Below are 15,834 nucleotides of genomic sequence, written 5' to 3' on the forward strand. Positions count from 1 at the left end.
TAGTGTATACGATCATAGAATATAATTTAAATTATTTCTGTAATTTTTTTATTATTGTTTCCTTGTGGCCTTATATATGATTAGTTTATGGGAAGGTCCCATGAACACTTTAAGTGAGTATATTCTCCATAGAGACTATCATAGCATTAGTTATTTATATCTTAATGTCATTTTTTACTTTCCTATACTTCATAAGTCAGAGACTGAAAAAGGAGGTATGTAACATTTAAGCAAATTTTAGTTACTATTAATTTCTACTTGTAATTTTAAGAGATTTTGTTACATTTATTTGGGGGCTGTATATACTTGCATAAAATATCTACAATATTTATGCACTGTGAATTGTGTCTTTTAATGAAATTTAGACCTTTAATTCAATTACTTATTTTTACCTTGAATTTTACTTTTTTTTGCATTAAAGTTGTGACCCCAGTTTTTCTTCTCTGTAGAATATCTATGCCTATTCTTTTTGTTGTTTACTTATTTATTTATTTATTTTTAAAATACCTCAGTCAACTTATTTGAGTTCTCTTGGAGACAATTTATAGCTTAACTTTTTTTTCTTTTAACTTTTGAGCCAGCTTGAGAGTCTTAGTCTTTTAATGGGAGAATCTAAGCCACTTATATATAATATCATAACTAATAAATTTGTTCTTCTGTTATATTTTGTTTTCTATTTTTCTTGTTTATCTGTGTATTCAATCGATTATTCAGTAAACTGTTTCTGTCCTCTCTTCTCAGTTCTTCCCACTAATCTATATGCATAAAAACCAAAATTTAAGTTATCAGAAAAGTATAGTTGGACGTATTTTTATTTGGTTATCACTGACTAAAATAAAGCCATATCTACTGATATCTCTTATGAAGATACAAATTTGGTCCACTTTAACTTTCTTTTGCTCCCTACGTCTATTGCCATTTTTAAGTTTATAGTGTGTGGATTCTGAATTTTTTATTACTATTTTCAATGTGTGGGGTTTTGCCTGCATTTAAAACTCTATCTGAACGCACTCTAAATTTAAATGTTTTCAGCGCTCATCTGGTTCTCATTTAACATGGTTTTCCTGTTCTTGAGTACTACACTTTGATTAACCTTATGGTGTCCCGGATAATAGGCTGCAGTGATTTTTCAGCAATGGAAGATACGGTATACATTTTTGTTTCTTTCTGTTGCCCTCACAATTACCAGAAAAATCCTCAGGGCAAATAATTGTTCAATTAGATAATTGTTCAGTTAGAACATTCTTCATCGTATTTCTGTGAATATGTATCAGTATTTTTTAATATCTAATTTTGTACAGTGGCTGCAAATGAAGACAATCTGATTTTTTTTTTAGTTTTTAAAATTTTACTTTTAAAATAAATGCTTATAGAATTACCTTTCACCCTTGATGGGAATGTATCTTCAAGAAATACCTAAAAGGTGGTGTTTTCGCTTTTCTCTGGAATCAGTGAAATATCATGATCTCCTCTGAATATGTGTGTGTGTATAAACCCAGGAATGTTTTCTTTTTCTGCCTTTTAATGCTGCTGCTTTTGCATTTTCCTGGTGTCTTCATTAGGAGCTGTGTCCTCTGAATGTTGAACATCTAAGATGCGTCTCACATGGTTACAGCCTCTTACTGATCATTTCCATTCCTTTGCCTTTTCTATTTAGCTGTAGGGAAAGCTTCAGAAGCTCCCCTTCTCAGATGATAAATTCAATTTTCTGCATTTTTCAAATCTGTGTTATTGCATCTGAAACCACTTTAAATTCCTCACTTTTAATACTGCAGGATCTTCTTCCATCTCAGTCTTATTTCATTACAAAACCACAAAGGCTCTGCTTTTCTTGACGATTGTGAGCTCCAAAGTCATTTTGTATAAAAGGTACTTCAATATTCTATGGTAAATACTCTTCAAAGGTATGTTATTCCTCTACTTCTTGAATGTCTTTCTGAATTTCCTTCTGTTACTCTGCAACTTTTATTGGTAGGTCCTGTTCTCCTTCTGTTTTTGTTTATTTACGTATCCTTCACTGTGGGCGGCGTTTTTTGCATTAGCGTTGCATGTTACCATCTGACCCAGCATCCCCAGGGGGACGGTAAGGATGCTGCGGGATGCTGACATGCCCAGCAGGGGAGATCCCTTGCCCCAAGGTGCCTTCTGTGAGTTGGGTGCAGGGGCCGCATGGGCACTGGTTTCCTGTAGGTGGTTTTAGGTTTGGACTCATTCCAGGAGCACAGTGTGGTTATGTCAGACCTCCTGCCCCATCACTGCCTCTGTTAGGGAAGAACAGCATCAGCAAGATGCCTTGATGTTTTAGGTCTTTCTGTGCAGCGCAGCGTCCCCCTATGCTTGAGTCTCTGATTCCGCTGATGGCGAAGCTGGTTGGCTCCCAGCACTGGAAATATTGTCAGGTGTGGGAGCACCCACGTGGCCTATGGCCTTTGCTCTTACAGATATCAGGGTAGATTGGTCAGCTGCCTAGGTATCAGATATCTTACAGATATCTACTCAGTTACAACTATTTTCTTTCTATGACAACATCATGCTGAGGATTGCCAGATTTGGGAAATAAAACACAAGATGCCTAGTCACATCTGAATTTCAGAAAAACACAATTTTAAAATATTTATTTTTAATTATAAGCATGCCCTATGGAATATTTCTGTTTACTGGAAATCAAAACATAATTAGGTGTTTGTGTTTTGTCTGGCAGCCCTAATCATTCTGTTTTCTGTGTGAGGTATTTGAGTCCCTTGTGACTCCCAGTAATTCTTGCAGTCTATGGCATGCAGGTTGTACCTAATTTTCAGCATGAATGTAGAATTTTTTTTTGCCTATTACCATATTCTGTTAGTTATTGCTTTTGAGTCCACATAGGGGAAAATTGAGAGTCTTGTGCTCAAATTGCCTTCTTCCCATATTTTTAAAAAAAGTATTATTCAGGGAAAAAAAAGATCCTTTCGAAAATGTTAAAATTAATACAAAATCTCTCCCAGACCACTGAGTTGCTTCAAGATGTGAACACGCCACTCTCCCTCCAGTAAGAATTACAGCCATGGCACCCAATCAAAGAGTAATTTTTGTCCTTAGCAAATTATTAACTGACATTTACTGTGTATAGCTTCTTTGCTATTTAACACTTTGCTAATGTTTATGTTAAACATAAATGGTGTCCTTTAGTGATAGGAAGCACTCCTGTAGGGATGAGAGGATAATGAGTTTTACGATGCACTCTGTGCATCATGGAATATAATTGGCATTATTTTTGTAGTATTATTTAAAAAAAAAACAAAGGAAGTGACAGTAGCTTGAGGTCGATATGGAGTAATTGTAAGCAGTAAACATTTAGGTCAGATACCAGGCAAAATGACTAATAGACCATTTGTGGAATAAAGCTAAGAAGTTACTTCCTTTCAAATGATGTTCGCAGTGACCCCTGATTGCCTTATTGCTTTCCTGAATAAAATCAGAGGACCCAATGTCGTTGCCCTTGGAATGTGTAATTAGCTGCACAATTAAGTTTTGTGGCCTCAAGTAGTTGGGGTCAGATGTTTAACAGGGAAGTTCACGGAACCTTGGTATCTGGCATTAATGTTTAACCGTCTGCAATTTGGTTGTCTGGCTTTGGCTGTTTCTAGCACGAATGGCAAAAGATTGCCGAGGCAGCTCAAGGTACTTGTTCTAAGTGGGGCCAAGATATGTTTTTAACAATAGGGCAGGCTGTATCATTGATGTAGGTCTTATAGGAGTCTCATTACACGGAGAGGCCCATCTTCCTTAGTCGCATATCACCAGGATTACATGGAACTCTTAATGGGATAAAAGGATCCAGGATTCTGATTACAGGGATGGAAGCGAAGAGGACAGTGAATAACATCCTAGCGTAAAAACAGAATCTGCTCTTTGTAACATAAAAAGCATAATACACTTGTTGATTCATTCATTCACGTGTTTATCAAATATTTACTGAGTACCTGATATTTACCAGGCACTCTCTTAAAGACTGTGAATACAGCGGAGAAAAAAGCCCTCTGTATCATTTCTGCTCCCTGCCTTATCCCACACTGGAGTGCATAGAGAATTACAGCAAAGCATCATGTGTTTTGATGCAGGAAGTTGGGGATGCTGCAGAAAAACCCAGATGGAGAACATAACCCAGAATCGTACAGTCAAGGAAAGGATCCTAGCAAGGGGACTTTGATAATGCAGCCAGAGAGGTCACAGAAATGTGGCTAGGCAAATGGGGAGAGGGTACCGAGAGAGGGGGTGAAAAATTCTCTGCCTCTTCTTTGTTTTTACTATAACTCACATGTGAAAATACAAGTGTAGAGATAATATAAATCAGGAGTTATTTCCATAAAGTTAAAACATGTCATCTTTTTAAGGCATGAAGTCCCTTTTTATATCTATGATATTTTGATTTTTGAAAACAAAAATCCATATTTATGACATTGAACCCTAGGAAATTGTCCTTTGGGTGGGTGCAGACTGCTTACTTATAAGCAGTCTCAAATGGTTCAGCCCAAGACAAGCCTTAATTGTTTAAATGGAAGCTCAGCCTGCTCTGAGTTTGGTAATGCCGTTGATTGGAGAGATTTTTTTCATCCAGGGCCTTCTGTAAACTCAAGTTGAATACATCTGTTGAACTTCTTATCTAGAAGTTAAATTGGATGCAGCCTAACACAGTGCGGTATCACAGCTAGGCTGAGGCTACAGTGCTCCAGTCAGCCCCCTCGTGCTACCAATGAGTCCACGGGAAGCAAGGAGGGTCAGTGACCTGCTCATGGTCTTGCAAAGCCAGAAGCAGGACCCCTTCCTCCGAGCTCTTGGCTCTCTCAGCTGCTGGCAGACGACTGCCAAAGAAGGGTCCTGACTCGGGTAGGCATCATGCTTCCAAATGTGTGTTTGCGTGGGCCTTTGAGAAAGGTGACGCCATGAGTGTCCGAGTTATCAAAGATAATTACATGGTGACTGACGAGAAGGGTTTCAGCGTAACTTGTGGAGCTTTGCCTAGAAAGTCAGCGTTCCCGGAGCCAATAGTTTCCATTTCTAAAACTCCTTACGTGGGTTCTTTGGATTATGCAATTGCTCTGCCTGCATTTTTCTTACAGCATGTAAGACCACCTGTAAAAATAACATTTTGGATTTTTCTCCCACTGAGGGAGAGATACGTTCAGTGCGGAAAAATGAACAATGGTTTTTGTTTGTTGTTGACCGCGTAGTGTCCACAGGATGTGGCTGGGATGGAAGCGAGGTGCTGCCCTTGCTTCTTAGGTTCTAGGGTCCAGTGTTTCACAGATGACTTGGAGCATGTGCTTTGTACACCTGGCCCTGGCACATTGGTGTTGTGGTCACATCATCTCATCTATTTCTGGAGGGCCCCTCCCAATATATCCTTCCAAAGTCTTTTCTCTGCATCTCTCCCCTTAACTCCAAGCGGGGGCGGCTGTACACTGTGTGATTTATGATTGTGCATCTGCATCTATTTTTGCCTCAAGTCTGTTACCATTTCCCATTGGACATGTCTTTAAATGCAGCACGTGTGTATGGGTGGAACACACACACACAAGAATCTGTATTAGGTGAAATGTGGACATAGCATTGATCCATGTGTTGAGAAAGTCATTCCTGTTTTTACCAATCTCAGTCTGTGTTGATTGAATTGACGGTGCCTCACTGTCGATGCTAGCTTGTTCGTGACAGCTTTCTAACACTTGCTCATTTCTCCTTTTATCAAAAAAAAAAAAAAAAGCAAGTCTTTACCATAACCCCATAAAAACACCATTACCACGAGTTGAAATTTTACAACTTCATTTGAATTATATTTATTTGCATGCTCAACTTTTTTGTAGGTTAAATGATACTGGTTTTCTACTTAGGTTGGTGGCATTTATTTCTTCTGAAACAAATCATATGAAGCGAGTAGACTGGATTAAGAGGTTTGGTTAAGGAATTGCATAATTGGCATGAAGACAGGGTCCTCTGTGAGGAAGGGGCCACGCAGATGTCTGAAATACCGGGTAACAGGACCTTAGCATTACTAACACCTGCACTGCGATTCCCTCTCCACAGTGACGGAAGGTCGAGGGATCCTTGAGAGCATCCAGAGGTTCTCCTTGCTGCCCACCTACCTCCCCGTGACCTACCACATCAACAACGCTGACGTCTCCTTTTTCCTGAAGGAGGCCAACCAGGATATCATGAGGAACTCCAGCCTGCAGTCCCGGGTGGAGTCGTTTCTGATTTACAAATCCAAGAGGCTGCCTGTTCTCAATGCCAGCTACGGGCCTTTCTCCATCGAGCAAGTGGTGCCCCAGGATTTAGTGCTACCTTCCAACCCGTTTGGATTCACCAACAAATTTTCTCTGAACTGGAAACTCAAAGCCCACATCCTGCGGGACAAAGTCTACCTGAGCCGGCCCCAAGTGCAGGTTCTGTTCCACATCGTGGGCAGAGACTGGGACGACCGCAGCGCCGGGGAGAGGCTGCCGTGCCTGAGGGTCTTCGCTTTCCGAGAGACCAGAGAGGTGCGGGGCAGCTGCCGGCTGAGGGGGGACCTGGGGCTGTGTGTGGCCGAGCTGGAGCTCCTGGCCAGCTGGTTCAGCCCCCCCACGGTGGTGGCCGGGAGGAAGAAGTCCGTGGAGCAGCCGGAGGGGACCCCCGTGGAGCTCTACTACACCGTGCACCCCGGGGGTGAGCGAGGGGACTGCGTCAGGGAGGATGCGAGGAAAAGCAATGGGATCCGGACAGGCCACAGCGACATAGACGAGTCCGGGCCCCCCTTGCAGAGGATCGGGAGCATCTTCCTTTACCAGACACACAGGAAACCTGCCCTGAGAGAACTGCGCCTGGACAACAGCGTGGCCATCCACTACATACCAAAGACCGTGAGGAAAGGAGACGTGCTGACTTTCCCTGTTTCCATCTCCAGAAATTCCACGGAAGATCGCTTCACGCTGAGGTAAGTCGTTTCCCAATGTCTGTCTGTACCCGCCCGTCGATCAGGTGTTTTCCAGAAGCTATTTGGCCAGAAGAGTTGTGTTATCACTCACCAAAGTGGAGCCGGCCTTCCCATTTTCACAAACTCCATCTGCACTGCAGAGACCAGTCTGATCTTTCCGGGTTGGCAATTTGGTTGTGGGAATATTCGTCTGAATAGATGTTCCAGGCCATTGATAGGGCAGTCAGGGAGATGCTGATGGTGTGCCTTTTGCCTTAGCTTAGGGTATTATCAGCAAGTTTGGGGAATGCTAAAGTTATCCAAGAAGGCTTTTCAAAATTGGAGAGTTAAATGCCTCCCAGCTGAAATGAGATTGCAAATGAAATGGCAACAGTTGTCAGAAAGGACAGGGAACAGGGTTTTGCCAACTCAAAATCTATTCCAGCTATGTAAGTTCTAAGTATAATATGGTACCAACCTCAAAGTTATCATTTTGTGTCTCCCTGGAAATAGAACTTAGTGTTCAAAAAAATAAATGAGCATAATGTGTGAAGAATATACAGTAGAATTTGTTGAGTTTCTTATATAAGAATATACCAAAGACAAGACATTGAAAATAGGCTCTGTGTACTTTAGAATAAATATGGGCTGCTTTTTACTTTGGAATATAATGTGTGAGAGAAGCTACTTGCCTAGGCTTGATTGTATTTTCATTATATAGTTTTAGTTTTATTTTCAACACAGGCAAGTTTGATTATAACAGCTGTTTAGTAGAAGTGTTACTGGGTTATTAAAAATGTCCTAGCACTGCTGTATAACTCAACAATTTGACCTGAGGTGCGATGTAATAAAATGTGTGTTATGACTTCCGAAATTAGGAGTGCAACTGTATGTAAGATATATTTCATATGTGGGCTTACAAAGTTCATCCAATAATGACCAGCTGTCTGTCCCCTTCATATGGGAGTTATGGTTGCCTTTTCTAGCTTTTCTTTTCTTCTATTCTTTTCTTTCTCCCTCTTTCTCCCTCTCTCTTCCCCCCTCCCCACTCCTCCTTCCCCTCCCCCTCATCCCTCCCCTCCCCCCTTCCCCTGCCCTCCTCCCTTCCCCTGCCCTCCCCCCTTCCCCTGCCCTCCCCCCTCCCCTGCCCTCGCCCCTCCCCGCCCCTCCCCTCGTCCTCCCCGCCCCTCCCCTCGTCCTCCCCGCCCCTCCCCTCGTCCTCCCCGCCCCTCCCCTCGTCCCTCCCCTCGCCCTTCCCCTCTCCCCTCCCCCTTCTTCCGTTATGTTTAAAGGGTGGATGCGTTTAAGAAAATCACCGTTTTGATTCTGTGTTGCACATTTAAGTTTATTTGATTGTGACCGAGTATTAGAAATGCCTTTTTGATTTTAACTAAGGAAACAACCTAATGGGCATGCCTCTAATGACCGAACTTGGCTAAATCCTGGAAGGTAAAAACCTTTGGCCTGGTTGGATGTGCCATTCCTGGATTAGCCGCAGGGATTTAGGGCACAGGAACACGTCTGTGGGGCCGAGCTTTCGTGAGCATTCCCTTCCATCCTCTGGAAATGGGATCTAGATCCAGCTGGCCACAGGTCCTCAGCGAGGTCTGCTAGCTTTGTGGTTTACTTTTCTGGGTCCAAAAGTCTCACATAGTATTCTCTGTGAGGATGGCTGCTTGTATAGAGAAATATTTTGGTGGTGGAAACAAAAGGTTTGAATAGGTGAGCTTTGTTCTTACGCCGTTTCATACTCTCTGGCATCTTTTAGGTCTGCCCACGACTGACTAGATTTTCTGAACCCAGGATGAAACACTGCAATCCCCTGAAGCTTTGACTGTCAGGAGATGAGAGCCACATGCGGCTTGTGTGTGTGTGTGTGTGTGTGTGCGTGTGTGTGGAAGCAGTGATATGTGTAGCACTGAATTTCCCAGAAGGCTTTGTGTCTCATGACTTTATTAGACACTAAACATATCCATTAGGGTCCAAGGTGGCTTTTATCTGTAACAAAAGCGAGATAAATTCACTGTGCTTGGCTGCACAATATGAGGCTCCAAGTCTTGGCAAATTCAGAAGCACATGCATTTGAAGCTTCTAAATTTGGTGGCTCCACTCACAGGTCAAAGTTTGGAAAATTTGGGAAGTACAGCAAAAGTATATTTGTTCAGAGCCCATCAATTAGAAATGTCAGTTCGATTTAAAAAATCCGTTTTACAGATAAGAACAACAATGAAGGAAATGTTTCAGGAATGTGTGTTTACCTCGGTACAATGCTACACAGTTTCTTTAAGAGGTTGCATTTATAATGTGCTTGCTGCATACTTAAAACGCTCTGATTACGGATGAGTCTCATGTGTTTATGTAAACAGCTGGAGGTTAACTTGGACCTGGCAAGATTATTCTTTAGCTTGAATCCCTATAATTAGAAAATAATAAAACTGTATATCTTTTTAAATGAAGCAATTGAACACTAATTTAGCATAGCTTCCAAATATTTAGAATGGGTGTGTGTCTGTTCTCTCCGGCCATCTGCTATAAATAACCCTGAAGGATCCAGCCAAATATCCTTGGACACTCTTCTCCGAATTGTGACTGTGTTTCCAGACTCTCTGTGTTGAAAGTGCTGGCATGGCCCAGCGTCGGGCTCCTGTTTTATGGGTCGGGTACCAGTCAGACATCCAGGGCCCGTCAAGGATGACCAGAGTGAGAGGGGACCAGACTAACTGCCACCCCTGGGAGGGATATATGCAAATATGCATCATGCACATTTGCAAATTGTGGGCTGATGCAGCGGCTGCAGTTTGAGTTCTTTGTTGATAACGACTGAGCAGCCACTGTACAGCTCTCCTGCGGCGTGCCTGTGATCTCATGGGCACTCAGGGGCATGCAACGGCTGAAGCACAGGAGTTAGCTTCTTTCTCTGTGTGTACTTGTATGCGTGTATATGTGTGTGTGTTTCACGCTTTAAGAACAAGAAAACCCAGGTGGGGCTGTTTGTCATCTTACAACTTCTGTTCTCTCCTGGCGCTTCTATCTTCTGAAGGTGACACCTGCAGGAAAAGAAAAGCAAAACGCTGTCTTTCATTCCTGAGACATCTAACGATCTCATTCAATCCCAGAAAATGTTTTCCTTCAAGTGAACAACTGAAGCATCCCACAGCACTGGAAACCTTTCTTCTATATTTTTCTAGCCACACATTCTCCTGTGTCCCTCCCCCACTGAGAGCGAGGCTCAGATGCATCCCAGTCTCTACTTACCTGCCATGGGCCTGGAGGAAGATAAGAACTGGGACTCTTTCTTTCACGTCCTCACCAGTTATTCTTCCGTTCCTTTTCATCACAGGGAGTCAGTTTCCAAAGAGTTCTGGTCTTCAGATCCGAATGGAAGGCTGGAACCCAGTATAGAGGTAGCATTCCCTTGGTTACCTAACAGTCCAGAATAATCAGCCGGGGGGCCTACAACACTGGAACAAGCTCAGAGAAGGGGCTGTTCTTAAAGGGACATCCTTCAGTTTCTTGAATGAATGAATGAATTGCTGATTATTAACAAATATGTGCACTTTGCTGAGGTCTTTGCAGTTTTAAATGCTCAAGAATTTGTTAAACGCCATATGCCTAGCCCTGTGATTGGCTTTAAGTCCAGGTCAGATTAAGACATTACCAAGGAGATATTCTTGCAAAGGTGAGACTTAGAAAGGAGATAGCAAGATAATAAAATACGAGTGTTTGACAAGGGGCAGAAGTGAGCCTGGCATTGATGAGGCTCGGACGATATTCTTTGGTGGTTTGGGCAACCAGATATGCAGCAGATTTAAAGCTTGTTAGGAAATAATATGGTGGTTTGAGATTGACCCTGTGAGCTTAATTGATGTGAATGATGTAACCTTTGAACCTGTGTTGACCCAGAATAGGATTTCTTCTTATTCCGTTTCAGGTAAAATATGCGGTGGTGTATCCAATGATATTCTAAGTTGCAGGCCATAAATCACCCTCCAGCTAATTTAAGAAAAAATAATAAATAAAAGGGTTTACTGGATGGATATCATGGGACCCAGCTTGGCCATGCAGATTCGGAGGGAGGTTGGAGGCCAAGTGTGAACACGGCAGCCTCCTAGCAACTCTCTCCTGCCCTCACAGTGAATTCCTTCCATAGTTCTCCTGGTTATCTGCACGTCAGCTGCAGAGACCTCTATGCAGCCTCTGCTGAATCACCTACCTACTAGCTGGCCGTGCCAGGGGTAGGAGAGGGACCAGATGCGGCTTCCATGAAGTAAAATCGTTCCTCGAATTACCTTTCACTAAGAACACGTCCCATGAGATGAGGCATTTTCCTCTTGTGAAGACTGGTACACTGTTACAAAGAGGACAGATGTTGGTGTCTTCAAATTATACCAATGTCCAGTGACATGTGGTCTGTACCTGGGATTGTACATCCCCTTATGACCTAGTGGGGATTAACAGAGCTGCTTGAAATAGAGAGAAGGGCGAGAGGCAGACGGGCTTTTAATTTCAGAACTGATTTGACTTTACAAAAACTTGTGAACTTACTGCAGTGTTCCCATATGTCCCCGCTAGTTTCCTCTTTTATTTATTTATTTATTTTTTTTTTGAGACGGAATCTGGCTCTGTCTCCCAGGCTGGAGTGCAGTGGCCGGATCTCAGCCCACTGCAAGCTCCGCCTCCCGGGTTTAGGCCATTCTCCTGCCTCAGCCTCCGGAGTAGCTGGGACTACAGGCGCCCGCCACCTCGCCCGCCTAGCTTTTTTGTATTTTTAGTAGAGACGGGGTTTCACCGTGTTAGCCAGGATGGTCTCGATCTCCTGACCTCGTGATCCGCCCGTCTCGGCCTCCCAAAGTGCTGGGATTACAGGCTTGAGCCACCGCGCCCGGCCTCCTCTTTTATTAATACCTTACATTCGTGTGCTACATTCGTCCCAACTAATGCACCAATATTGACACATGATGATTAGCTAAAGTCCATACTTTATTCAAATTTCCTTAGTTTTTATCTACCGCTCCCCTTGGCTGTTCCTGGATCTCATCCAAGAGACTGCATTACATGTAAGGGTCGTGTCTCCTGGAACTCCTGTTCAAAGAAAAACTTCAGCTGAATTAAATTCAAAGCAGTTCAATTGAGCAATGAATGATTTGTGAATCAGACAGCTCCCAGAATCACAGCAGATTCAGAGAGACTCCAGGGGTGCCTTGTGGTCAGAACACATTTATAGACCAAAAAAGTAAAGTGATACACAGAAATCGGAAGTGAGGTACCGGAACAGCTGGGTTGGTTAGAGCTCAGTGTTTGCCTTACTTGAACACAGTTTGAACACTCTGCAGTGTATGACGGGTTGAAGTGTGGGCGCTGGGATTGGCCAAGACTCAGCGACTGTTACAGGCGCATACTCCAAAGTTAGGTTTTCAATCTTGTCTACCTATTAAGCTAGGTTGCAGTTCATCCACAAGGACTCAAACGTGGAAATCGAGTCCTTCTCAGGCCATATTTATTTTGCTTTAACACTCCTGTAGCTGTGACCATTTTTTAGACTTTCTTTGGTTTTGGTGGCTTTGACCATTTTGCGACTTACCGGTCGGCTGTTTTGAGGAATGTCCGTCAACTGGGATTTGTCTGGTGCTCTTCTCCTGATTGCACGGGGCTTGGGGGAGGAAAACCACAGAGCCAAAGTGCCGTGTTAGTCACATCGACGGTGCGTAGAGCCCACGTGACTTGCTACTGTTGATGTTCACTTCCGGGGCTGACGGCTGCTGTGAGACCCCAGTTCTTGCCTTTTTAGTTTAAATGGATTTAAACAAGAGACACACAGCAAAGGAGATGCACTATAGAGCAATGTATTGCAAAAGAAAATATTTTGAAAGTTAAGTTCAGAATAGATAGTACACCAGAGAGTGAGAGCATTCAAGGCAGGCTGCTGGTAAGGATGAGACAGCAAAGACGGGCACTAGGGAGACTCCCTTTATGGGAGCCTTACATGATTATTCATAAGCGGGTGGGAAGAGGTGTCACTAGGAAGCACGTTTGGAGGAGGTCCTCTGGGCGCACATGCGCAGTAGCTGTACGAGCTTGTTCATACCTCGCATGTCTCATTAGTGTCCAAAATCTCCACCCAGGGCTGTGTTTTTTTACTATTATAATGAGCAAAGGGTCTGCCTGAGGACAGGTAACATCAAAATATGCATGCTGTCTACAGGGGAAATTCCCTACTGGAGATTGCTCTGCTTGAATGAGTTTGAGTTTTATTGTGTTGATCCTAAGGTCCCAAGGTTGCCATATCCTGAGGACATGGTCGCTTCCTCGGCCACCTATCCCGCCTCACCAGCACCGGGCTGGGGCTGGGTTTGTCAGGTTTCTCCACTGTAAAGTTACTTTTTTCCCATTCTTCCAAGGCTACACTTTGCAAGGAAGTGCTTATCCCCAGCTCACAACTGTAAAGAGGGAAGTGGTGCTTCCCCGCCTTGAGGGTAATCTAGCTGCTTACGTTATTTAGAATTCTGCAGGTGACATTTGCTTATTTTCCCTCATTTATGTATTTATTCAATAATATACTTATTTCAGTGAGAACACCTGGATATTTATTTTATACTTTGGGTTATATTCTAATATTATTTTATGAATTTTGTTGCTCAAATTTTCCCACTCTGGCTATTGAGAGCTTTTTCATTTGGCTCCAGTACAGTGTAAAATAGGAATGATGAGAAGGGCTTGCCGTGCTTCATTCCTCTTCTTAGTGAGTAAGCATCTCGTTTCTCGACATTCTGTACGATGTCACCTATAGGCTGTTTGTTCATGTTCTTTATCAAGTTGAGAAAGTTCTCTTTCCTTCTTAGTTTGGTGAGAGTTTTTCCTTATCAAGACTTCCTGTACATTTTGTCAAGTTTGTTTTTAAATTATATATTGTTAAGTTCCAGGGCACAAGTGCAGGATGTGCAGGTTTGTTACAAAGGTAAACATGTACCATGGTGGTTTGCGGCACCTTTCAACCCCCCACCTAGGCATTAAGCCCAGCAAGCATTAGTTCTTTTTCTTAATGCTCTCTCCTCACTGCCCTCCCATGATAGGCCGCAGTCAATGTTGTTCCCCTCTCTGTGTCCCTGTTTTCTCATTGTTCAGCTTCCACTTAAAAGTGGGAACATGTGGTGTTTGGTTTTCTGTTCCTTTGTTAGTTTGCTGAGGATAATGGCTTCCAAGTACATCCATGCCCCTGCAAAGGATGTGATCTCATTCCTTGTTACGGCTGCACAGTATTCCGTGGTGTATCTGTACCACATTTTCTTTATCCAGTCTATCATTGATGGGCATTTGGGTTGATTCCATGTCTTTGCTATTGTGAATAGTGTGCATAGTGCTGCAATGAACATATGCATGCATGTATCTTTATAATAGAATGATTTGTATTCCTTTAGGTATATACCCAGAATGGGAGAAAGTTTTTGCAATCTATCCATCTGACAAAGGTCTAATATGCAGCATCTACAAGGAACTTAGGCAGATTTACAAGAAAAAAACAACCCCATTGAAAAGTGGGCAAAGCTTCTTTCCTATGCCAGTTGACATAGTTGTATGATCTTTCTCCTTTAGCCTGTGAATGCAGTGGAAGAATTATCTTGATTAAGTTTTTGAACATTAAATCAACCTTGTATACCTGGAATAAATTCCACTTGTGTGTGGTGTGTAATTCTTTTTATATATTGTTGGATTCCATTTAATGCTTTATTGAGGATTTTAATACCCATGTTACTGAGAGATATTAGTTTGTACTTTTATTTTTTCTTGAATGTCTTCATATGGTTTTGGTAATATGGTTAGAACATCGTCCCTCTGCTTCTCTTTTGCTCGGACACAGTGTGTAGAAATGGTAATTTATATCTTAAATGTTTGTAAGTTTTCACTGGTGAATCCATCTGAGCCTGGTGATTTCATTTTTTGGGGGGTTATTAATAATTTACTCACCTTTAATAGATAGGGCTATCCATGCTACTTATTTTTCCTTGTGTGAATTTTGTTAGTATCTTTCAAGGAATCCATCTATCTTATATCCAAGTGATAAAATTTGTGGGTATAGAGTTAGCTGCTGTATTCCTTACTATTTTTTGGGAGGAGTTGTTTCGCTTGTTTTTGTTTTAATTTTTATTTTTATTATAAATTGAAAGAGTATAGCTGTATATATGGGTACAAAGTGATATTATGGTTTATGAATACAGTGTGGAATACTTAGCTAAATAACATATTCATCACTTCAACTATTTACCATTTCTGTGGTGAGAACATTTAAAATTTAATCTCAGCAATTGTAAATGCACACTACATTATTATCTACTGTATTCACCAGGGTGTGCAATAGATCTCAAAGAAGAAAACTTGCCTTTTAATTTACATAGGATCAGTAGTGATGACTCTACTTTCATTTTTGTTATTGGTAATTTTTGTCTTCCCTTTTTCCTTGTTAGCCTGAGTAGGATTTTATCAATTTTATTGATATTTTCAAAGAATTACTGTTTGGTTTTGTAGGTTTTCTCTATTTTCAATTCCATTGATTTTTTTTCTCTAATTTGTATAATCTCCTTCTGCTTGATTCAGGTATAATTTGTTCTTTAGGTTGTCTACACTTAACATGAATTAATTTTAGATTAGGTTATTGATTTTAGATCTTCTTTCTAGTATATATTTTTAATGCTATAAATATTTCTCTAAGCACTGCTTTTCTACGTCTCAAAATTGTGGGTAAGTTATATTTTCTTTTTAATGTAGTTTAAAATACTTTTAATTTTTTTGAGATTTCTTTGATTCATATGTTATTGAGAAGTGTGTTTTTAATTAACAAATATTTATTGGACTTACCATCTGTCTTTCTAGTATTGATTTCTAGTTTAATTACTACTGTGGCTTGAGACAAT

At 41.7% G+C, this 15,834-nt stretch overlaps 1 protein-coding gene across 1 annotated transcript in view; it reads left to right on the forward strand.

Moving 5' to 3' along the window:
- Window positions 1-4,922: 4,922 nt before the first annotated feature.
- The window catches only part of LOC117090770 (transmembrane protein 132D-like), a 484,643-nt gene continuing 473,731 nt past the window's right edge, over window positions 4,923-15,834 (forward strand). The window contains exons 1-3 of the mRNA XM_033223371.1: window positions 4,923-5,102; window positions 5,211-5,307; window positions 6,061-6,949. Of these exons, the coding sequence (XP_033079262.1) occupies window positions 4,923-5,102; window positions 5,211-5,307; window positions 6,061-6,949 (1,166 nt within the window). The remainder of the gene's footprint in view (window positions 5,103-5,210; window positions 5,308-6,060; window positions 6,950-15,834) is intronic.

The sequence above is a fragment of the Trachypithecus francoisi genome, unplaced genomic scaffold, assembly GCF_009764315.1.
Source record: "Trachypithecus francoisi isolate TF-2019V2 unplaced genomic scaffold, Tfra_2.0 Lachesis_group11, whole genome shotgun sequence".
Lineage (NCBI taxonomy): Eukaryota > Metazoa > Chordata > Mammalia > Primates > Cercopithecidae > Trachypithecus > Trachypithecus francoisi.